Here is a 24,712-nt window from a genome sequence, read left to right as displayed (position 1 = left end):
ACAAGGAAGTAGAGACTTGAACAACAATATAAACAGACTAGACCTAACAGAGAAATAGAACTCTGCACTCAACAACAGCAGAATATACATTCTTCTCAAGTACACATGGAACATTCTCTAGGATGGACCATATGTCAAGCCATAAAACAAATCTCAATAAATTTTAAAAGTTTGTAATAATGTATGTTCCCCAACCACAGCAGAACGACATTTGAAAGCCATAACAGAAGGAAATTCACAAACATGTTGAAATTAAACATATTTCTTCTGAATAATCAATGGATCAAAGAAGAAATCCCAAGGGAAATTAGAAAATACTCTGAGATGAATGAAAATGAAAAAATGGGGACTTCCCTGGTGGTCCAGTGGTTAAGACTCTGCGCTTCCCCTGCAGGGGCAAGGGTTCGATCCCTGGTTGGGGAACTAAGATCTCACATGCCGTACCGCATAGCCAAAAAAAAAAAAAAGAAAGAAAGAAAAAACTGGGCAAAGAATCTGATTGACATTTCTCCACATAAGATATACAAATGGCCAATAAACACATGAAAAGATGTTCAACATCATTAGTCATTAGGGAACTGCAAAGTAAACTATGAGATACAACTGCCCACCCACTAAGCTGGCTATAGTCAAATAGAGACACTGACAAGTGATGGTGAGAATATGGAGAAATTGAAACCCTCATACATTGCTGGTGAGAATGTCATATGGGATGGTTTTTCTGGAAAAGAGTTTGACAGTTCCTCAAAATCTTAAACATAGAGTTCCTATATGACCCACAAATTCCACCCCTAGATATCTATCCGAGAGAAATGAAAACATACATCCACGCAAATACTTGTACACAAGTGTTCTTGGCAGCATTATTCATAATAGGTCCAAAGTAGAAACAGTCCACATGTTCATAAACAGATGAATAAACAAAATACAGTAAGTCCCCTACATACGAACAAGTTCCATTCTGAGAGCACATTCGTAAGTCCAAGTTGTTTGTAAGTCCAACAAAGTTAGCCTAGGTACCCAACTAACACAATCAACTATATAGTACTGTAATGTAATCATTTTATAATACTTTTCACATAAATAATACATAAAAAACAAACAAACACAAAAAATGAAGAAAACATTTTTAATCTTACATACAGTACCTTGAAAAGTTCAGTAGTCCAGTACAACAGCTGGCATCCAGGGGCTGGCATCGAGTGAACAGGCAAGAGGAGTTACTGACTGGAGGAGGGAGATGGTAGAGCTGAAGGATCGTCAGCAATAGGAGATGGAGAGCAAGCTGCAGTGTCACTCATGCCTGACGGTGATGGCACAGGTTCTGGTTCCTTGCTGGAACCAGATGCGTGTTCACATCTTTGAAAGTTTGCAACGTGAAGGTTCATATGTAGGGGACTTACTGTAAGTGTATCTACACAATGGAATATTATTCCGCCATAAAAAGAAATGAAGTACTGATTCATATTACAGTGTGGATGAACCTTGAAAACATTATGCTAAGTGAAAGAAACCAGACACAAAAGACCACATATTCCATTTATCTGAAATACCTAGAATAAGCAGATCTATAGGGTCAGAAAACAGATGAATCTAGGGGATAGAGGGAATGGGAAATGGGGAGTGACTGCTAATGGTTACGAGGTTTCTTTTCGGGTGATGAAAATATTCTGAAATTAGACAGTGGTAATGGTTGCACAGCTTTGTGAGTATAGCAAAAAACACTGGATTGTACATCTTAAAAGGGTGAGTATTATGGTCACAATTATATCTCAACTTAAAATAAAAAAGCATAGGATTGGCTGTTTTGCCAATTAAATTAAATGGAATAGACAAAGTCCAGAATATTGAGGCCTGCAGAGTTAGAAAAGCTGACTGCTTCTAGTTCCCAGATAGAAAGAGATGGGAATTTAAAAGGCTTTGAGTGACAAAGGCCCAAGGAAATATCTCAGCTGGTTAAAGTGAATCATGGAAAATACCTGATTAAAGGTGTGTTCCGGGCTTCCCTGGTGGCGCAGTGGTTGAGAGTCCGCCTGCCGATGCAGGGGACACGGGTTCGTGCCCCGGTCCGGGAAGATCCCACATGCCGCGGAGCGCCTAGGCCTGTGAGCCATGGCCGCTGAGCCTGCGCATCCGGAGCCTGTGCTCCGCAACGGGAGAGGCCACAACAGTGAGAGGCCCGCGTACCACGAAAAAAAAAAAAAAAATGGTGTGTTCCTTTGTTCTAGCTAGTTTCAACGAAATCACTCTCACATTGAAAGAGAGTATGCAGGGGCAAGAAGGCAAAAGAATAAAGCAAACTTGAAAACTGTATCTTAGAAAAGTAACACTGAGTGTGAGAATTGGCACATGGAATGGTCTGGATGCAAATAGGTTAGAAAGTTATTTTTGAGGAAACTGTATTGTTAAAGAAACCACAAGCCTGTGTAAAAAGTTTGAGTCCTTTAGTTAAGCCTTAAACCTGTGCAGGAAGTTGCACAGCCCCTAAGAAAGCATTCTCTCCAGTGCCCTCTTTAGATGTGGCCAAAGAGAGTAAGGGTCCAAGAGGAAGCCTCTCAGATGGTGGTGCCTAGGATCACAAAGAACAGTGAAGGGGAGAATTCCTACCCCTGGCTAGGCAGCCATTCTAATGTCTGCCCGTTGGTACTTCAGCATTGCAATACCAATGTATTCAGCAGTGTCATACCAGTGTAGCTGTGGAACAGTGACCCCTGTGGGTCTCGCAGTCTTCCCCTTTCCGAATGGGAGTGTTAAGTGAAGTTATCCTCTTCCTGTTCCATCACTGCACATTTGTATGTTGGCATGGGTATGAGACAGACAACTTGCCCTTTTAGTTCACAGTCTAAAAGAAGTCACATTTGTTCCTGACAGAGAGGACTGAGAAATGCAATGACAGATTGGATTTTGGATTGTTTTCCATTAAGAGCAGTAGAAGGTGTTCTATTTGTGGGAAGAAGGGAACAAAGGGATATTTAATGACCAGAAGAGGACACTGTGGTGGAGATTGTTATTTGTTTATCACATAGGCTTGCCATGTGCTCCTCTAAATTTTTCAGCCTACAATGTTGGGCAGTAATTTTTCTTTCTTGTAAAGTATCTCTGATATCAAGGTATCAAGGTTTTGCAAGACTTACCAAATGAGTTTGAATGTTTCTCCTCTTCTATTCTCTGATGCATCTGTTTAGATCAGTATTATTTATACCTTAAATTTTTGTGACTCCATTTGGGCTTGCAGTTTTCTTTGTGGAAGAGTTTTAATGCCAGATTCAATTTCTTTGATAGCTATAAGACTATTGGTATTTTCTATTTCTTCTTGTGGCAGTTTTGGTAAATTGTATTTTTTTTTTAATAAAGTTATTTATTTTATTTATTTATTTTTGGCTGTGTTGGGTCTTCGTTGCTGCACACGGGCTTTCTCATGTTGCAGTGAGCGGGGGCTACTCTTTGTTGTGGTGCACGGACTTCTCACTGCGGTGGCTTCTCTTGTTGCGAAGCACGGGCTCTAGGCACGCAGGCTTCAGTAGTGGTAGCTCGCGGGCTCTAGAGCGCACGCAGGCTCAGTAGTTGTGGAGCATGGAGTTAGTTGCTTTGTGGCATGTGGGATCTTCCCGGACCAGGGCTTGAACTCGTGTCCCCTGCGTTGGCAGGCGGATTCTTAACCACTGCACCACCAGGGAAGCCCAATAAATTGTATTTTAACAAACTTGAATATTTCACCTAAAATTTCCAATTTATTGGCATAAATGTACACATATAGAATGCCAATTTATTGGCACCAAGTTGCTTATAATAGCCTCTCATTGTCCTTTAAATGTATGTAAAGTCTGTAGTGATATCCCATTTTTTATACCTGATTTTGGTATTTGTATTCTCTCTCTCATTTTTTTTTTTCTCTCTAGATCTGCCTTGCCAGGCATTTATTTCATTGTATTAGTCTATTCAAAGAATATGCTTTTGACTGCTGATTTTCTCTATTGCATGTCTTTTTCTCTATTTCACTGATTTTTGCTCTTATCTTTATTTTTCCCTTCTATTTGTTGGGGGAGTGTTTAGTTTGCTGGGTTTTTTTCTAAAAGTTTTTGATTTGGACACTTAGATCACTGGTGTTCAACTTTTCTTAAGTTTTAATATATACATTTTAAAAATTAATTAATTAATTATATTTATTTTTGGCTGTGTGAGGTCTTTGTTGCTGTGCATGGGCTTTCTCTAGTTGCGGCGAGCGGGGGCTACTCTTTGTTGCGGTTCGTGGGCTTCTCATTGTGGTGGCTTCTTTTGTTGCGGAGCACAGGATCTAGGTGCACAGCCTTCAGTAGCTGTGGCACGCGGGCTTCAGTAGTTGTGGCACACGGGCTCAGTAGTTGTGGCTTGCAGGCTCTAGAGCACAGGTTCAGTAGTTGTGGCACACAGGCCTAGTTGCTCTGCGGCATGTGAGATCTTCCCAGATGAGGGCTCGAACCTGTGTCCCCTGCATTGGCAGGCGGATTCTTAACCACTGCGCCACCAGGGAAGTTCCTTAATATATACATTTAATGGTATAGGTTTCTTCTAGCTACAGCTTCAGTAGTGTTATTGACCACACTACCTCCCTTCTCTCACTGATCAAGTAGTGAAAGACTCTTAGATGGTGAAAGTGCAGGATGGAAACTGTGTGAATTTCTGAGTCACTGTTTGGAGGAAAGCCATGCAGGAGAGCTGCCTGACCTGCGTTGGCTTGTGATATGAGCAAGAAACATAACTTTAATGTGTTGAACTACTGAGTTTTGTTTGTTTGTTTTGAATAGGTTGCCATAGCCTAACTTATCGTGGCTAATATAAGAAGGCCTGTCTTACATCAGTTCCTGTATTGGTCCATATTGCAGAAGACCTCTCCTCCTTTATTTACTCAAATATCAATATTATGAGATTGTCGTTGTAAGAGGTTTTTACAGAATATGTGGGGGTAATGGAGGGGTATTACAGCACAGCACACAATAGGAAACAACTTTACATTGAATATGCCTTCCTCTTCATCGCACAGGAAATTTTTCTTTGTTTCTTTTTTGGGTTGGCCCTGCCCCACAGCCAGGATTTTGAGTTCTCTTCTCTATTTAAGCTTTTCCCTCACAGTTCGTATTCTCTTCTCTTCCCATCCCTCCTATTCTAAGGCACCTCAAAACTCTCCAGTTTTTACATACAGCTTTTCCTTACCTAGGATAAAATCAAATTCCTAGTCATGGTGTCTTCTCTACTGACCAAAGCACACCCAGAGGTCTGGGGCAGAAATGGGGCTGTGGGCAGCCTGTTGGAGAATCAGGGTGGGCTTTCCAAGCTAAGAGGTTTTTTCCCAGAACCTAGAGTTGTATTTAAAAAAATTTTCCTGCCACTTTTTTTTTCTATGCTTGGGTTTTTATTTATTTTATTTCACTTCTTTTATTTTTCACATAGTTGAAATCATGCTTTGTGTTGTACTTTTATAACTTAATGTTCTATCATAAGCATTTACTACATTACTATATGATTTTGGTAAGCATCTTTTTACATTTGCATTTTTTTCCTATTTAAAAACACAATGATCAATCCCAGGGTTTAAAGAAGGACAAATTAACTGAAGTTAACTTGTCCCCCTGAAATCCCATCCACTGGACAGAGAGCATTTTACACAGTGGGCTGCATGACTTCAGCTTCTGACAGTTGAACAGAAAGAAGAATATTCGGAAAGTCTGTGAGTGACTGCTTGGACAGAGCTATCCCTCATCAAACTGTAACCGAGCCATGGCCCTGGTGGGACAGCCTGGTGTGCTGGGAATCAGGACTGCCAGGTTAGATGCATCTGTGTGTCTGGAGCAGTTGTGGGGAGGGGGTGAGGCAGCAGTCTGCTCTCAGAAGGATCTAGGAACCTGTTGGGAGAGGGTCAAGCCTGTGCACATTGCTCGTGTTGCCCTGACCATCCTCAGAGGGAGGGGCTATAATGGAAAGTGAATAAAAACAGGGCTGCTTCACTGATTTCTGTGGGAGTTTTGGGCCACCTTGCTTTGTGTTCTCTGTAATAGTGACCCATGGAGGACAGGGAGGCGATGGTGGGAGGGATCCTTCCTTCTCATGGTAGATAATCCTGGAAACGGATTGGATACAGCTGCCTGAGCCATGAGCGGACCGAACTTTGTTGGTCTGGAAAAGGAGGGTTGCAAGACCACCACATCAGGCTGCCACAAAAATTGGCCATGATTTCAATGTTCAGCCTGATTGGGTACCAGTCACCAACTAACATAGAGGCCAGAGGTCAGAGAGCTAAGGTGATGACTCTTAGCACTGTTCTCAGATCCTCAACTGAGGAAGAGAGAGAAGCTACAGGGACAGGTGGACTCAGCCAGGTGCCTGCAGCCGCTGGGTTCATAGGGAGGCCTGTGGGCCAGGTTAGAGACAGGAAAACCCTGTGCTGAAGAGTAACATCTGCATGGGGCTTAGGGAGGGGTCTGGAGAGGTAGGCTAGAGCTGCGAGGAAAAAGCCCTACCAGGACCAAAGGGCCAGGTAATATGAGACAAGTAAGATGACTGGGAATCTGGCTTTATTGGAAGCCTGCCATGGAATCAGTGCAGATGGTCTTTCGCCTTCTATCTTCAGGCCCAGGGAGGGTGACACCCTGATGCTTCCAGCCCTTGAGTATCATACAAATCCTCATGGTTCCCTACACCCTTGCCACATCTTTGTAAATAGTCCCTCTATTAAATTATCTATTAAATCAATTATCCTAATATGAAGGTAGCATCTGTTTGCTTCTGGGACTCTACTGATATAGAAGCCATTCTGTTGATGGCTCTGGGGAGGCCCTCTGGACCAGCTCTGGAGATGGAGTATGGGGACAGGGCTTTAAATAGTAGATGCCTGCAGGAGGGGAAAGGACAAAAGATAAGGACAGAGAGTGTAACTTCATTGACATACTCCAGAGATCCCTGGTAGGAATGGAATTTGGCAATGCATTTATGCCTAACTCATCGGGATGGGTAGAGATCAGACAGATCTGATTTGAAGCAGTGGGTCGGGTGGTGGTATTAGGAAGCAGGACCATTAATATCACCCAGATCTTATTCCACTTGCTCTCTGGAGAAGGGCTGAGCAGCAGTCCAGACCCTGGGGGGGGATGAGTGATTAAAGCTAGAGCCCACTGAAGCAGGAGTAGGGTGGGAGGGGTGGGACCTGGCCCTGGAGTCCCGGCACAGGGTCGGGCCCCTCTACAGCTTTGGCAGAAGGAACAAAGATGCTCACAAAACAGTATGGGAGGACATTCTTCCCCACTGACTTCCAGGATATACTCACATGGAAGGAATGTTTGAGAGAGACAGAACTGGAAACATCCAGAAAACATGAAGGGTTGGGGAGGGTGGGCATGAGGAATTTAAAAACAGGTTTATTATAAACTTAATAAATGCTGGAAAAGTGACAGAATTTGGAAAAGTTAATTTGAAAACATCACCACCCTCGAGCACTAAATCTGGTTTTATTTACCCAGGCCATGTGATATTTCCTTTAGTAAAATAAGAGATTTATACACATTGGAAATGGAGCTTTTATTGTGTAATCTTTACAGAATTTCCAATCATGAATATGTGACAGAAATAAAATGTGGGAAAATGACTCAGATATTATTCCCCTAAATTCTCCCAGGGCCTTTGCACATGCTGTTTCCAAGGTGTGGAACCTGGAAGGAGGTCAGTTTTTCTTGTTATGCTCTGTTACAGCTCTTGTACTTTTCTTTCCAGCACTATCACTGTTGAAGTTATGTGTTCAGGTGGTCATTTGATTAATGTCCTGTCTTGCTAAATAGCTGTAACCTCCATGAAGGCAAGAAGTGTTCTGCTGACCATTGTTGCTCTAGGACCTAGAGCCTGACACCTGCTAGATACTCAATAGATATTTCATGGATGACTGCCCAAAGGACTTTTAGAGCATGTCAAGACTGGCTTCCCAAGTAAGAGCAGGTGAACCAATAAAGACGCAGACATAGAGAATGGACTTGAGGACACGGGGAGGGGGAGGGGTAAGCTGGGACGAAGTGAGAGAGTAGCATTGACATATATACACTACCAAATGTAAAATAGATAGCTAGTGGGAAGCAGCTGCATAGCACAGGGAGATCAGCTCGGTGTTTTGTGACCACCTAGAGGGGTGGGATAGGGAGGGTGGGAGGGAGACGCAAGAGGGAGGAGATATGGGGATGTATGTATATGTATAGCTGATTCGCTTTGTTATACAGCAGAAACTAACACACCATTGTAAAGCAATTATACTCCAATAAAGATGTTAAAAAAAAAAAGAGCAGGTGAACCACAGTATATAGTTCTGCTAATCTTGGGCCTATATTCCCTGCATTGCTCTGTGAAAAGACCTTTTTCTGACACCACACTAGCAGGGTGGGAGCATGTAACGCCATATACCAGCATGGTAACTGCTGACGCTAGGACTTCACATGGAAGGGTAGTCAGATAGAATCCTTCAGTCAGATAGAGTCCTGCCCTCACAGCATGAAAGACAACTCCTTTGATTTCCCTGAAATTGTCAAAAGGTTTATCCTTCACTTAGATCCTTGGATCTCGGAGTGGTTGCTATGATTATGCAAATACCATGGTGCACTGACGCCAACTTGGAGAAGTTCTAAGGTGGCGAGGATATCTACACTGCACAGGGTTGTATTTTCCCCTGCTTTCTCTGATGCGAGATTTCAGGCCTGGTGTAATCAAGTTAATCACAAAATCTATGGGAGTTATATTTGGATGTTACAGAACTGCTCAGTGTGGCCAATGCAAGATAAGTGGCAATATGATATGGTGGCTTCATTAAAAGACATTTGGGACCTACTGTATAGCACAGGGCACTATATTCAATATCTTGTAATAATCTATAATAGAAAAGAATCATATAAGTGGAATCGATGCAGTAATTGTCTTTCAGTGATTGGCATATTTCACTTAGCATCATGTCCTAAGATTCATCCGTGTTGTCACATATTGCAGGATTCATCCGTGTTGTCACATATTGCAGGATTTCTTTCTTTCTTAAGGCTGAATTTCTTTATTGTATGGACATACCACATTCTCTTTGTCCATTCATCCATCAGTGGACATTTAGGTTGCATCTTCATCTTGGCTATTGTGAATAGTGCTGCAGTGAATGTGGAATGCTAATATCTCTTTGAGATCCTGATTTCAATTCTTTTGGATAACTATGCAGAAGTGGGGTTGCTGGATCATATGGTAACACAACTCAATAGCAAAAAAACTAATAACCCAATTTAAAAATGGGCCAAACACTTGAATCAACATTTCTTTGAAGAAGACAGACAGATGGCCAACAGGTAAATGAAAATATGCTCAACATCATTAACCATCAGGGAAATGCAAATAAAAACCACAACGAGATATTACTTCCTACCTGTTAGGATAGCTATTATCAAGAAAACAGAAGACAATGGGTGTTGTAAGGATGTGGAGAAATTAGAACCCTTGTATACACTGTTGGTGGTAATGCAAAATGGTGCGTTTGCTGTAAAAATAGTATGGAGGTTCCTCAAAAGATGAAAAATAGAACCACTATATGGTCCTTCCTCCCTCTTGCTTCAAGAAACATGGAAGTAATGGCTGAAGATCTATCTGTAGGCTTTTCTTAGCAAAGGAAGGGGGACTGCTAATTCCCACAAGGATGAGACCACACTTGAGGGCAGGTAGGGTGGTGGCTGGAAAGAGTCAGAGGATTTGTGACGTGCCCGTAATTCCCAACTCTGGACTATTTACAGGAAGAAAGAGAAAAAAATATTTCTCTTATTTATCTCATTGTTATTTTAGGTCGCTATTATCCTCAGCTGGATCTAATTCCAAATAATACATTTGAGAATACTCAATTATTGATAAACCACAAGTTTTTGCAATGTTTATTTAGAAAGGATCTGAACTTTGCCATATGTCACTGGAAATTGATCTGGCTCAAGTGGGGATTGTCTGGAATGTGATTGTAGACAGGAACTATGCAGATGGGTCAAGGACTGGGGTTTACCTTTTGGGAACGTTTGACAGGTGATAGATATCAGTGACTTCCAACTGCTTTGTTTCTCTTTCTCAGAGACTCACCCTTTAGACAAATCATGAGCCATAGGAACTTTTGCCCACCCTGAACTGTTTGGGGTTCGTCCAGTGTTCTCTCCAAGATTTCTGAGGATTTCTGGGTGGAGCTTCTGCTTCATAGTGACCTTTGGGTTCTCATTCCTTGTTATGTGCGGATCCCCTCTCCTCTGACAGCCACTCTCCTTTCTTTCCTGGGTCTTTCCAGCATGGAACATAACTCTTGCTTCTTTGTTCCCTCAGGGCACCTCTGAAACCACTTTGCCTGAAGGTTTGGGGATAGTTGGATAGTTGATCAAGACCCATTTGCCCTTTTCACAGTTAATGGTGCAAAGAAACAGTGGAGTTGTGAAATAACAGTTTTTTTAAAAATTCATTATTTTTGGTTCTTTTGACAATTTTTTATTGTAGTAAAACATATAGAACATAACATTTGCTATTGTAACATGAACAATTCTACGTGTACAATTCAGTGGCATCAATTACGTTCACAATGCTGTGTGATCATCACAATTTTCTGATTTTTGATTTCCCAAATCAAAATCTTATGCAGAGTCCTCCTCCCTCACCCAGAGGTGTCATTATTCTCAGTGAGATCATAGTTAGGCTCATTCTTAAATAATAGAAATTCAGGAACTGGAAAAATGCCTGTGCTTCTCTTGGATACAATTTAAGCTGCTCCCGTTCCTCCAGATGTCCCTGGTAGAATCCACAGAGCTGAGGATGGATTGGGTGTTGATGGTACTGTCACACTGATGGTGGTCAGCCTTCTGGAGTCTGACACTCAACTGGGAAGCAGACAGTGTCTGCAGCCAGGAGGGATCTTAGGAATGAGTATGGCCTAAGGGGAATGTGTGTGTGCGTGTGTGTGTGCGTGTGTGTGTGTGTGTGTGTGTGTGTGTGTGTGTAGGTGGCAATGGGGGAAGACTGCATCTCCAGGAGACAGAGGTCACTGCCTCATGTGAGGCTCTACTCTACCCACCTCCTTCTCCCCCTTCCCAAGTAATTCTGGAGGGCTATGTTCATGCTAGAAGTTGACACCTGAATTTCAAAGTATAGAGGGAGAGGTGAAGGGAGGTAGGGGCAGGTGATTTGGGGCGTTCAGACAATGAGTTAAACGCGCAAGGTGTTTGAGGCTGTGATTCCCATCTATAGGAGTCCAAGCACAGAGTCTCACCAGATGGTATAATGATTAGGCTGACGGTAGAGTTCAGAGAATATGAAAACCACACAAATTCAAGTTCTGGGAATGAGCTGGGGGTGGAGCTGGAGCTACAGCCGAGCATTATTTGTGCAGAGTCCTGAAGGGAAGGCAGAGACAATAGGCCATTCTTAGATGGGGAAGGGGGTTGCTAATTCCCAGACTTCAATTTAAATACAGAGACCGTGTGCCCACAAGCAGACAGGTGTGTCCTGGGGAACATCCCCCTGCCTACCGAGAGGGTGTTCTGTGGTCATGTGCTGTGGGCCCCAAGCCTCAAATCCCCACTCATTAACCCTCTTCACTCCAGTCCAGAGAGGAGTGACTGGGGGACTCTAAGCCCAAGGTCCCCAGACACCCCAAGGCTCCACACTAGCCCCACTCTGGGCCCGGGCATGGGGACAAGACATCTCCCCACTTCCTGTCACAACAGCTCCATTTCCAATTCTGAGTGCACGTGCTCTGGGTCTAGGGGCTAGCTCACACTCACGCTAACTTTCAAAGTGCTCGGGTTTGTCTCTCTCCTTTCTAGAAACCCATTTCAGAAAGAAGGAACCGGCTGTTAACTGTGAGGGGACATGCTGTCAGACTCCAGCTTGCTTAGGGATGATTGACCACACAGGAGTTCAAAACTGTAGGGGAGGAGGGAGTTCCCTGGTGGCCTAATGGTTAGGATTCCAGGCTTTCACTGCCACGGACCCGGTTCAGTCTCTGGTCAGGGAACTGACATCCGGCGTGCGTTGTGCCAAAAAAAAAAAGAATTCCTGGGGGTGGTGGAGGAATTGAACCTCCAGCTGGAGTGGGGAGGCAGGTGGGGCGAAGGCTGTATGCTACAGCACCAGTGGGGGCCACAATGCCCTTCCATGCCCAGAGCACTCATTTTCCAGCCACTACATACTCCTGATGGACCTATTTCTGCCCCGTTTCCAGACCATATGCTATGATTTCAGTTCACTCAATTAGTAGAAGGCCCGGGGGCACTTTGGTTTGAAAATTGAATGTATTTGCTGAGACTCTGCTAAAGCACTCTCAGAAGCGGGACCCCCTTCTTATTGTCTCCTGGGTGAGATTTTTTGCTTCTGTAGTTCAGGAGACACTAAAAGGAGACAGAGGAATTGGTTATTTGGAGGCTGCCATACCCATCTTGGATGTGCGTGTGTGCATTGTGGAACAATTACCCAGAGGTCGGTGTTAGTAGGGGTTGGGGGGATGAAGCGCAGACCCCTGGGCTTCCAAAAATGCTCAAATAATCCCCATCCGCCAGTGTCAGAGCACCCTTGGAGGTAACCCACAGCTCGGGGCCCAGTGCTCTCCAAAGCGTTCAGGTCTGAATGATTGGAGGGAAGGGCAGATTGGAGGAGAGGAGGAGAAAGGACTCAGGATGTCTGCTCCTGGTGGCAGAGCATGGAGAAGAGACTGATGGTGCTGCTGGGGGATGGAGGCAGGGCGGGGGACGGTTGTGCTGGTTGCTACTAGTCGGTGTTCTCACCGACTTGCTCGATGCAAGGTTGCCGCAAACCTTCAACTTGTCAGAAACACAATATTTGCTAAGTGCAATAAAGCGAAGCACAATAAAATGAGGTATGTTTGTATTTATGTTTTAGTGTAAAAATAAATTTAGCAATATTTACTGTATGGATTAAGTCACCCTTACTCGACATTTTTGTCAAGTGTCCATGTCATGTGTCATAGAAGAAGTGTCCTCAGGGAAGAGGGGATTCTACTACATAGGGGAGGGGTGACAGTGGCACCCTCACTGTTCCAGTTACTTTCAAGTGGATCGCAACGTATTACGAATTACTTGTAGCCCAGGTGGTAGATAGATTATATCATCTAACTAGCATTTAACTAATTCTCACAAAAGGGACAAGTAGCTTGAAACGATTCCTGCAAAGAAATCCATAGATTGAAAATACAGTTGGCCCTCTGTATCCATGGGTTCTGCATCTGCAGATTCAACCAACTGAGGATGGAAAAATATATATATTTTTAAATTCCAGAACGTTCCAAAAAGCAGAACTTGAATTTGCAGTGTGCCTGGCAACTATTTACATAGTATTTATTTATATATTGTATTAGGTATTATAAGTAATCTAGAGATGATTTAAAGTATACGGGAGGATGTACATAGGTTATATGCAAATACTATGCCATTTTATATAAGGGACTTGAGTATCCATGGATTTTAGTATCTGCAGGGGTCTTGGAAGGGACACTGTAATATGGATAGTGCAAGCAAAAGCAAACTCAGAAAAATGGCAGAGCTAACAATTTCCTGCTATTCATATGAGATCCATTATGATGATATCTCTGATACGGAAGTCTCTCAGAAAAAAGTTCAAATGTATAAAAAAAGACCTCTCAAAATATGGATTTACATCACTATAGTTAACAACCAGCCTAGGGGGATATTGCACTTTGAGGTATTAGCTAATAATTATATAAATATGCCATCATGATCAGCAAGATATGTACATTCTATACATCCAGAGCATGAAGACAAATCTCTATGATTTTTTTCCAAGTCATGCGATACTTAGTCGTGTATTTTTGTGAACTATTATTAAATGTAATAAACGTGTTTAGAAATCTCTTGAGTAAAATCTCTTTTATTTAATAGTAAAAGGCAAAATGTCAGTCAATATATTGGAAAAAACCCACTGTTCTATTTGCCATGATTAAAGTGACTGAATTGGTACAGAGAGAAGATGGCAACACATAAAAATGCATTCTGTTGAAAGACACACAGAAAATGTCGAAGATTTGGAAAAACGGTTTAGAACATACTATGTGTTGTGGAAGTTGGATTATGGTTGGATGCCAGTTGCTAATATGTTTTACTTTAAGTCTTTTCAGTGATGGCATTCATAAAGAAATACTTCTTGTGATCTACTAAAGAAAAGATGTGTTTATAATGTGAATGATATATCTAGTATAACATGCTGTGGTTTTTATGTGTAAGAGTAAACATCAATGCAGTGGCTGCCCAGACTGGAATACAAAACTGGGGTTGGGCAGGGAGGGACTCCATGTGAGTCACACAAGGTATCCCTTCAGGTATAGGTGATATTTTAGCAATGAATGTAACTGTGCTTTAAAATAATCATGTTATGGGGAAAGCACTTTGAAAATTGATGCTGTAACTGTTTCCGTTATCATGTGATTTTAATGCCAAAATGAAGTGTGTCAGTTTCAACTATATAGACTGTCATAGCCACTGTCTTCAAAATTAAGAAATACACTTTTTAAACCTATATTACATTCTTACAAATAAAGAGTTTCTGGAGTCTAAAAAAATCCCGTTGTTAAAAATATCTGCAGGAACAACTGATGAAAATGAAACAGCTCATAAAACACTGAGCAGCTTAAACTGGTTTTGCCTCCTTAAATAGGTTGTTGAAACAGCCCCAGCTTAAACTGCTTTTGCCTCCCTAAATAGGTTGATTAATCAAACCTTGAGTTATTTTACAGAAACAGCAGTGCAAGATGGGAAGCCATCTCTTCAGGATGACCCCCAACTGAGAATCTTCAGTCTACAGAACTCAAAGAATCAAAAGGTTGCCACTGGAACTCTTAACAAAGCAAAGGGAGTCCTTCAATAAGGAACATCTTCCAGTAGCACGAGTAGTTTATATGCTCTGATTCAAGACTAGCCAGTCTGCTTCCAAGTTTGAAGTTCCCCTAACCTCTTAAATTTCACCCCAACCCTGGATCAAGGAGACAGATTTGAGAACTTTGCCTCCTGTCTCCTTGCTGGTCAACCTCGCAATAAAGCTTCTTCTCCCTCAAAACCAGTGCCATATTATTGGCTCCTATGCACATCAGGCAGTGAAACTTTGCTTGATAACAAAAACATCATTGGGAATGTGGGCTTCATGGACAAAGAAGAGTTTCCTGGGGGAATTTCACATTTGCAAAATTGGTAGATGGGATTTAAGCAGTGAGAATTGTGATTTAATAAGTGTAGTGAAAGAACTTTTTTTTTTATTGATGTGGATCATTTTTAAAGTCTTCATTGAATTTGTTACAATATTGCTTCTGTTTTATGTTTTGGTTTTTTTGGCCTGGAGGCATGTGGGATCTTAGCTCCCACACCTGGGATGGAACCCACACCCTCCCCTGCATTGGAAGGCGAAGTCTTCACCACTGGGCCGCCAGGGAAGACCCAGAACTTTTTTATTTGGGTGTATTTATCTTTGTGAGGTTTTTGGCTTTGTTTTGCAATTAACAGCCATTAGGACTAAGTATTGACATTAACTGAACTTAAAAGCATACTTTCTAGTCTCATAAAATATTAAACTAAGATTGATTGAAATCATTTTTAATCATGTTGCTCTCAGATTTTTGCTAATAACTTTAAAGTGAAGGGAAAAAGGTATAATGTACCATTCACTAAAATTGAAATAATTTAAGATTATTGTTTCATCTTTACCAAATCCTGTAATGACTTTTAGCATGCCGTATAATACATAATGTATTTATATAGTTACACGTGCATATAACTTGCAAATAAATTGTAAATATCAGGCTAGGACATAGAAGGAATAAAACTTGGTGCACAAATGAGACAATGTGAAAGCAGTTAGCACCATCAGGACACTAATGAATAGTTTCGCTTCCCCCTTGGTGACTAACCGGTGTGAGATATGAAAGGGAGAAGGAGTCGAGGATAGCTCTCAAGAGTGGCTTGGGGGAGTGGGTGGTGGTGCTGTCACCCAGAAGGCTGGAAATGTTACCTAATGAAATTTGGGTCCACTTGACAAACTACTGACGCTGGGTTGTCGTGAAGGAAAGTGCAGCATTTGTTGCAAGGCCAAGCAAGGAGTACTGGCGGCTAAAGCTCAAAAGACTCCTCGATGGATTTCAGGGAAGGGTTTTTAAAGACAGGGAGAGGGCAACAGGGTGGGTGATCAGATCCTGGACATTCTTCTGATGGGTGGTGAGATAACTGGGAGTCAACATCATCAACCTCCTGGTTCTAATTGTCTGGGGTCTATGTGCTTGTTGATCAGCATGCAGTTAATGCCTTCCACCTGGTGGAGGTTTCAGTATCTGCAAAACAGCTCAAGCATATGGCTCAGAATATTATCTATAGCCCTCGAAGAGGAACTAAAGGTCCTTGACTTTGTTTTAGAGCTAAACTATTATTATTTTTGTCTTACTTGACTGTTTTCCTTTGCTTCTGCATTTTCTCACTTCTCTGATTAAATTTGGAACTCAGGAAAGGCCTAGGATGCTAAAGTTTTTCTACAAACAAGAGGCAGGTGGAGGACAGGGAGGGTGGGAGGAGTCTGTCCCTAGAAGGCCTTATAGGGTCCTGCTTGGTTACAGAAACACAGGAATGGGAGTAGGTTCTGGCACGTTCCTGGAAGGAAATTAGGAGTGAGTTTGGACGCGTTTCGTCCGGTATAGGAACCTCTAGTGGAGATGTGTCCAGTTGGTTGGATATGCCATCTGCAGCTCTGGAGCATTCTGGGCTGCAGAGGAGGTTCCAGAGTCATTAGCAGGCAGGAGGTTTTAACATGGGAGTGGGTGAGATCCCCAGAAGGGGCAGGCAGCCGAGCAGTGGAACCCCAGAGAACACCACCACAATGAAAAGCCAGGCCCTGGAGGCTGAGAAGCTGCAGTCATTAAGGTGTGTAGGAAATCTGGAGAGAGAGGGGTGGTGGTTGCAGGCGCCGGCTCTGGAAACTGTACTCCAAGGGGGTTGCAGGAAGGAAGGTGTGCTCAGAAGGTTCAAAGGCTGCGGAGAAGCGACTAGGGGAGGCTATAAAGCACCCACTGGCTTTGGCAACTAGAGGTCAATCCGGACTTAGAGGGGCGGGTGTGTAAGCCAGAGCACAGGGTTGGAGAAGAGAGTGTGTCAGTTCAGCTCCAGGGAGTAAGTCACCTGTTTGGGGGCGCTGACCCCAGAATCTCTCCTTGGGACAAGTCCCGGCAAGGGAGGAGGTCTGGGAAGATCCGAACATCGTGAGGAACGCTTTGGGGCCCGGGGGTGACCGCGGAGGCGAGCCGGGCTGGACCTGACCCCCGGCTGCGGCGGGCGCGCTTCCGGCCGAGGGACAGGGCGGAGGCCGCCGCGCCCCGGGCTCTCTCAAGTTTCCTTTCCTGTTGGCCGCGCAGTCCTGGGCTTCAGGTAGCAGCGGCCCGGCCGGGTGGGCGGGCGGCGGACAGGGCAGACCTCCGCGGCGGCGGCTCGGCCCGCGCCCCTCTGCCGCTGGCTCCTCGCCTCTCCCCTGCTCCGCGCCCAGGTAGGTCACCGGCTGGGGCGGCGCGAGACCCCCGGGATTCTCCGCTGCGGAAGCGGCCCTTTTCCTCCCGCCCGGCGGCCCGGGAGCTCCGGGCTGGCGCGGCGCAGCAACGCGCCCCGGGACCGCCGGCCCCTGTGCCTGCCGCGGGGCGCACCGCCGGCTCCCGTCCAGCGCCCGCCGTGGGGCGAGGCCCGGCCCGGGCTCCGCGGGTCGGCGGCAGGGCGGGGCAGCCCTTCTGCGGCGCTCGCTGTTCGCCCTGACCCGCGCCGCCACCTGCTCTCCAGACTGCGAGCCGCCCCCTTCGGCCCACTGCATGGCCCTGTCCCCTGAAGCCCGTGAGTGCGCGCGACGCTGCGCTACTGACCTTGAACCCACGGCTCGCGGCCCCCGGCGGCCCACAGTGGGAGTCGAAGCGCCCCCAGGTCGGAATCTCGGCCCTGGGCTTCCCTGCCCGCTAAGGCGGCGGCTCCGATCCCGGGCTCATCCCCTGCCTGGGCCCTGGGCTGTGCTCCTGTCGCAGTTCCTGCGGTGGCCTGGGCTCCAGAGGCCTCAGGTGAGCCCGCCATACCTCAGCTCCCTGGCGACCGACATTGGATTCGAAAGGTTTAGAGAAATCATGGGACCCGGGACTTGCCGCCACTTAAGAGCCTGGACCACTTTCTAGTGCTTGAGGACTGGCCAGATACCAAGGGCTGAGGATTTCCACCTGGAGGCAGGGGGATGGGCAGGATGGCAGAGTGATGGGGTCATTGGAGGCCTTCATCCTTACCTCTTTGGCTCTTTCCTGGCAAGGGAGGTAGGTGTACTGCATCTGGCAGTCTGCTTTCTGCCCTTGAACTTCCTGGTAGCTGCTTTGCCAGTGGAACTGCTTGACTTGGCTGGCAGAGGCCTCTGGGGTGAGTTTTGAGAGGCCCTGGAGTAGGAGAGGCTTGCTAACTAGAGTGTCACTTACACTAACTGTTGGGTCCTTGTATGTGGCTGGAAGCTTGGTCATGACAAATTAGCAAAGGAGCTGAGTGAAGACAGCTGGAAGCACTAGTAGGAATTTCAGCATGGTCCTGAGCGCTTGTTGGCTATCCCCCTGGATGTGGTGACCAACATTTGGCCATCTTTAGGGGGGAGTTGGCTGCAGCTGGAACTCTCATGGGAGAAATTCCTCCCCTGGCTGTGAAGCATCAGTGTTGAGTGGTAGTCAAGCCATAGGGCCAGGCAGACAGAGCCCCTGTCAGCACTCACCTTCTGGAGTGTTAGCAGGTTTGGGGTAGTTAGCCTGACCTGGCTGCAACTCTGGTGGCAGCTCTGAGGGACCGGCTTACTCTGAAGATGCCGGTTCGGGGCTGTGCTAAGAATCATGGGACTTACGTGGGTGGTTTGCTGGGAGACTCTGGGACCTCTGAGCCCCACCCTCAGCCCAACCTTGGCTCTTTGGAGAGCCTCAGTAAGGCTCTCAGCAAGGTCAGGAAGCTCTTGGAGAGATGAGGCCTGTTTTCCTTGTCCTCACACTAGGTGAATCACTCTTCAAATGGCTTTGAAATCAATCCCTGGTTTTGAAAATATCATGGGCAGATAAAATGTAGCCTTAGGGTTAAGTAGGGAGAAGATCTTCTCTCCCCGAAAACTACTCATTGGCCTCCCTGGTTCTTCCCCCGAAATATTAATCCTTTATTTCTTCTGTGTGCTGCTGCATATCTAGGATAGGAGATCGTGGCTTTGGGCTCTGATCTAGGAGGGGCTAGGGCCCAAGAGGATGGGCTCAAGGCTGGGGTGCTGGCCATGCAAAGTCAGCAAGAAGTATCACTCATAGAGGAGAAGGCTCTTTTTCCTGATCTGGTTACACATTTGAACATGGTTGCCTTCTCCTTGCACCCAAATAGGAGTTGAGAGAGTACTTGTCACATAATAGTGTTCAGTAAATAATGTTGAATGAAAGGATTCGGTGTCTACATGAAAGGTCATGTTCATTTTCCCAGCTGGACTTTCTCGTACCTGGTATCAAGATGATAATGAGTCAAGATAATACTTATAAAGCACATATTATGTGCCAGGTACTATTCTATGCACTTTACACATGCTAACTAATTTAATTGTCATGGCAACCTATGAGGTTGGCACTGTTATTATCCCCATTTTGGAGGGAATAAAACTGAGCCAGAGAAATTAGTAACTTGCCCAAGGTCATGCAACTTAGTGGTGGGGCAGGAGTCCAACCTGGGTAGTCTGGCTTGAATCCATATTCTTAACCACACACCGAGCTGACTCTTGACACTGGCATAGATAGATTCACCACTTAGCTCATTGACTCATTCATTATGTTATGCGTTCATTCATTCAACAAGTATTTCTTGATACCTGCTATATTCCAGGCATGGGGATACAATAGTGAATGAGGTGGGCGAGGTCTGTCATGGAGGTGATATATAGTGGGCAAAGCCCCTTTGCCCAACGCCTCTTTGAGTCATGCACACCTCAGAAATGAGAAGGAAGATGGGCCCCTATAGGCAACCCCACAGCATCCTTTTGGGGAGGGGAGAGTCGTATCTTTTTGGATGAGTCATAATTTGATTCCAGCCTTTCCTGTTTGTTGGGGTTTTTTAAGGGACACTTAAGTGATAACAGTGAATGCAGTCTGATTTGGCACAATAACTTTATGTCCTTGAACCTAATAAATATTGTAGGTCTTTATCTCATGGCAATGAAAAAAAAAAGTGAATGCAGTCTGGTCTCCTGGGAGGGAGGTGCAGGCCTGGGTCTGGTTATCATAGATTGTCTTTTTTTTTTTAAGTCTATTTTAAAAAATTGAGATATAGTTGATGTATAATATTATATAAGTTACAGGTATGCAATATAGTGATTCATAATTTTTAAAGGTTATACTCCATTTATAGTTACTATAAGTTATTGACTGTATTCCCTGTGTTGTACCATATGTCCTTGTAGCTTATTTATTTTATACATAATAGATTGTACCTCTAAATCCCCTACCCCTATCTTGCCCCTCCCACTTCCCTCTCCCTACTGGTATCCACTAGTTTGTCCTATATATCTGTGAGTCTGTTTCCTTTTTGTTATATTCATTCGTATTTTTTAGATTCCACATATAAATAATATTATACAGTATTTCTTTTTCTGACTTATTTCACTTAGCATAATACCCTCCAAGTCCATCCATGTTGTTGCAAATGGCAAAATTTCATTCTTTTTATGGCTGAGTAGTATTCCATTGTATGTATGTGCCACATCTTCTCCATTCATCTGTTGATGGACACTTGGGTTGCTTCCATATCTTGGCAATTGTAAATAATGCTGCTGTGAACGCTGGGGTGCATGTATCTTTTCAAATTAGTGTTTTCATTTTTTCAGATACATACCCAGGAGTGGAATTGCTGGGTCATATGGTAGTTCTGTGTTTAGCTTTATGAGAAACTGCCATACCGTTTTCCACAGTGACTGCACAAATTTACATTCCTACCAGCAGTGTACGAGGGTTCCCTTTTCTCCACATCCTCGCCAGCATTTATTTGTGGTGGTCTTTTTGATGACAGCCGTTCTGACAGGTGTGAGGTGATATCTCATTGTGATTTTTTTGTTTGTTTGTTTTTTAAATTTATTTATATTTTATTTTTGGCTGCCTTGGGTCTTACTTGCAGTGTGCGGGCTTCTCATTGCAGTGGCTTCTCTGGTTGCGGAGCACGGGCTCTAGGCGCGCGGGCTTCAGTAGTTGTGGCTCGTGGGCTCCAGTGCGCAGGCTCAGTAGTTGTGGCACACGGGCTTAGTTGCTCCGCAGCATGTGGGATCTTCTCGGACCAGGGCTCGAACCCGTGTCCCCTGCATTGGCAAGCGGATTCTTAACCACGGTGCCACCAGGGAAGTCCTGTTTTTTTTTTTTTTGGCGGTACGCGGGCCTCTCACTGTTGTGGCCTCTCCCGTTGCAGAGCACAGGCTCCGGACGCGCAGGCTCAGCGGCCATGGCTCACGGGCCCAGCCGCTTCACGGCATGTGGGATCTTCCCGGACCGGGGCATGAACCCGTGTCTCCTGCATCGTCAGGCTGACTCTCAACCACTGCGCCACCAGGGAAGCCCTCTCATTGTGATTTTAATTTGCATTTCTCTGATTAATGATACTGAGCATCTTTTCATGTGCCTGTTGTCCATCTGTATGTCTACTTTGTAAAACTGTCTATTCAGGTCTTCTGCCCATTTTTTAATCAGGTGGTTTGTGTTTTTGATGTTGAGTTTATGAGCTGTTTATATTGATATTTTGGATATTAGCCCCTTATCGGTTATATCATTAGCAATATTTTCTTCCATTCAGTAGTATCATAGATTGTCTTAACGTTCCTTCAAAAGGGAAAAGGCTTTGCGTTTGGGACCAGTGTTCCTCCATCCAGGGGTACTTCTGGGCCACGGGGAGCAGAGACAGATTAGGCTCAAGGTGGAATTGTTAGGTCCTGAGCAAAGGTTGCCCTCCCAAAACAGAGCCACAGTTTCCTCCTAAACTGTTCTGGAGGGTCTTGTATCCCTACAGCGGGACCCTTGGCCATTATCCCAACCTGTGTCATCTTAGTGGGTCTGCTGCCCATCTCTGTCTGGACATGATGGAGTAGATCTCACACTGGTCACTGGGGCCCAGGAAGGCAGCTTTCTCTAGGTTGGAAAATGAAGGCTCAAAGTGGAAGGCATTTTCCAAAGCCTATGCCCAGGATATTAATGGGTGTTTTTCCCTATGGTGGCAGTGGTGGGAGGGTCAAATAAGTGTGTTGGGTTAAAGAAAGTTAAGCAGCTTTCTTGATTGGAGGACTTCTCAGATGTTTAGGACCTACTAGTAGGAATTGTGTGTGAATCCCCATAAAGACTGTGGTATGCAGTACTGTCCCAGCCTTCTGACATTTTTATGTTGTACACACTACACTTTGGAAAATGCTTGTTTAGACCAAGGGTATCCACGGTCTGGTTAAAGGTGCAGAATAAGATTCTTGGATGTGCTGGGTCTAAGTCGGTTCTCAGATGCATGGGCTAGGATGCTCCCATGGCAGCCCCATCCTACCTGCCCCCAACCTCGCCCCCCAAACACACTAGCAGAAGGAATCGTTTGCCTCTCCTCCCTCTGGCAGGATAGTACTAAGGGCTCGGATTTCTTTTTTTTTTTTTTTTTTTTCCGTTTTAAGGTCATTTAATTATTTAATGAATACACATTACCCTCCCTCTAGGTTGCTTGTAGCCTGCTGGTTGCACTGTTTATGAAACAGCTGTGAGGACAGGGGGGTCATAATCTCTTGGTAGCTAAAGCCTAGCAGCGGCCTGAGGATCGTGTGTCAACCCTGTAATCCTGCTCTGTACGCACAGGAATTATTATGTGGGCTCAGGAAGGCACAACCTCATGATTGGACGTGAGGAGGTGACTCAGGCCCAGGTCAGGGCTGGAGCCAGCCTCCCGGTAAACAACTGGCCCCATCCTTTCTGGGCGCTTCTCCCCAGGATTTCGACAGCACCACAGAAATAGCCCTTTTGCTCATGGTTATTTCCCAGACCCATGCTGTTGGTCTGAGTCACAGGGAAGCTGTGTGTCTGTTGTGAGCTTCCCCACAGAGGACCATCCTTCTCCTAAAAGGCAGATGAAGAGTGGAGCTCTGCGACCTGTGATGCTGTTGTGATCCACCCTGACTGCTCTGCGGGTCACTTGAGGCAGGGAGAGAGGCTCCTCTGAGCTGGAGACCCACATGGGAGCCGGGAGCGGCAGTAAGAAGGGGAGGCTGGGGTAGGTGGGCTTGGGTGGGTCAGGCGGGAGGCACTTCTTCCCTGGGTGTGGATGGGTGGGCAGGCACGTGTGCTCTGGCAGAGCTGGTCAGGCCGCCGTGTCACCTGTGATGTGCAGCTCTTTTCAGGGAAGAAGGGAAGGAATGAGATAGGGCATGCCCGTCTTTTCATCCTTGCCTGCTCCTGTGCTGAGATGTCCCCTCCCCCTGAGTCTCTGTCCTTTCCAGTTCCTGGCCCTTCCCTCTTTTAGAGGGGGTGGGGAGAGGCTCATATTAGCAACTGGCCCGGAACTCCCCCCGCCAGCCCTGGGGTGCCCTCAGGACTGTTTTGGGGGCCCTTTGGGGGGCCCTCTGAGGAGACCAGGGCAGGCTCTGTGTGTATAGACGACTTCGCTTGGTAAGATGAACCGGGTCACCAGGCCAAGCCCGAGGCGGGGTTCAAAACGGAAGCAGCACGGATGATGGTATTGCAGTTAGTGTGCGGCTTTCAGGAGGGGTCTGGACGTTAGAGGGAGGCTGTGGCTTATCGTCTGCGGTTTGTCAGGAAGGCTGAATGCACTATTGCATTGGGCAGCAGTTGCTTTAGCTTCCTGCTCTGAAGAGGGCTGTGAATGGGGCCAGGACGCTGCATTCCGGACACAGCAGCCATGATAACTAGCATTACCTGGGCCCCGTAGGACTCTTGGAAATTTTCCGCTTCCATTTCATATTCACGGAAGAATTTCCAGCCCAGACTTTTCCTCCTCTTACTGAGGGCTGCTCACGGATATGCAAAGCAGAGACCTCCCACCCCAGCAGCAGACAGAACCCAGCTAGCTGCACTTACACTGACTCAGCTCAGCCTCCCCGGCAGCACGCAGCCCTTGGCCCAAGTGCGTCACCTGGGTGGCATCCTCAGAATCAGCCATGGAGACTCCAGTGCCAGGCTCAGGTCTGTGTCATGGGTTCTAGCTGTGGGAGTCTGGCAAGAGCAAGAAACAGCATCATTTGTATAAGGAGGGGATTTAAGAGGCACTGTGCTCCCTTTCTGGAGGGGTCATGGTGCTATGAAAACGTTCCTGTTTGTTGAAATTGGTGGATTCTTAGGCACCGCGCCACCAGGGAAGTCCTCACAAGGTATTTTTTATGTGATTGCGCTGTCCTCATAGTTATAATTTTGGTTGCTTAATGTTCTTTTTTCAAGTGAGTATGCTCTCATTTGGACATTTTAAAGCTATTTATATAAAGAGTGAAGGTAAACATGTTTGTGCTTTTTCCTTCCTTCAGATTCTTTTCTTAGAAGCAATTTCTAGAAGTGGGTTTACTCTGTCAGGTGCTTGAATGGTTTGTGGCATTTGCTGCCTCTCGCCTGGGGCCCTTTGGAGGCCTGCTTCTGAGATGCGATGTGAGGTTTTGGAAGGCTGCACTTGCCCAG

General features: G+C 45.4%; 1 protein-coding gene across 8 annotated transcripts in view; it reads left to right on the top strand.

The window, feature by feature from the left end:
* Nucleotides 1-17,396: 17,396 nt before the first annotated feature.
* Nucleotides 17,397-24,712, top strand: part of AMPD3 (adenosine monophosphate deaminase 3) — a 41,270-nt gene continuing 33,954 nt past the window's right edge. Inside the window, exon 1 of one of the 8 annotated variants that reach the window (XM_022555814.3) lies at nt 17,397-17,544. Coding sequence is in view for 3 of the 8 variants with exons in the window: in XM_022555811.3 (XP_022411519.2) it covers nt 24,345-24,414 (70 nt within the window). In the remaining 5 variants the exon portion in view is untranslated. Of the gene's footprint in view, nt 17,545-17,934; nt 18,098-21,424; nt 23,301-23,768; nt 24,415-24,712 lie in introns of those variants that run through there. The other 7 variants (XM_030762685.2, XM_089915161.1, XM_022555815.3 and 4 more) reach the window with 7 other exon arrangements.

The sequence above is a fragment of the Delphinapterus leucas genome, chromosome 7, assembly GCF_059928025.1.
Source record: "Delphinapterus leucas isolate spDelLeu-1000000601 "Yukka" chromosome 7, BTC_Dleu_Yukka2, whole genome shotgun sequence".
NCBI lineage: Eukaryota > Metazoa > Chordata > Mammalia > Artiodactyla > Monodontidae > Delphinapterus > Delphinapterus leucas.
Note: the sequence above shows the minus strand (reverse complement) of the source record. Positions and strands in the feature narration are given on the sequence as shown.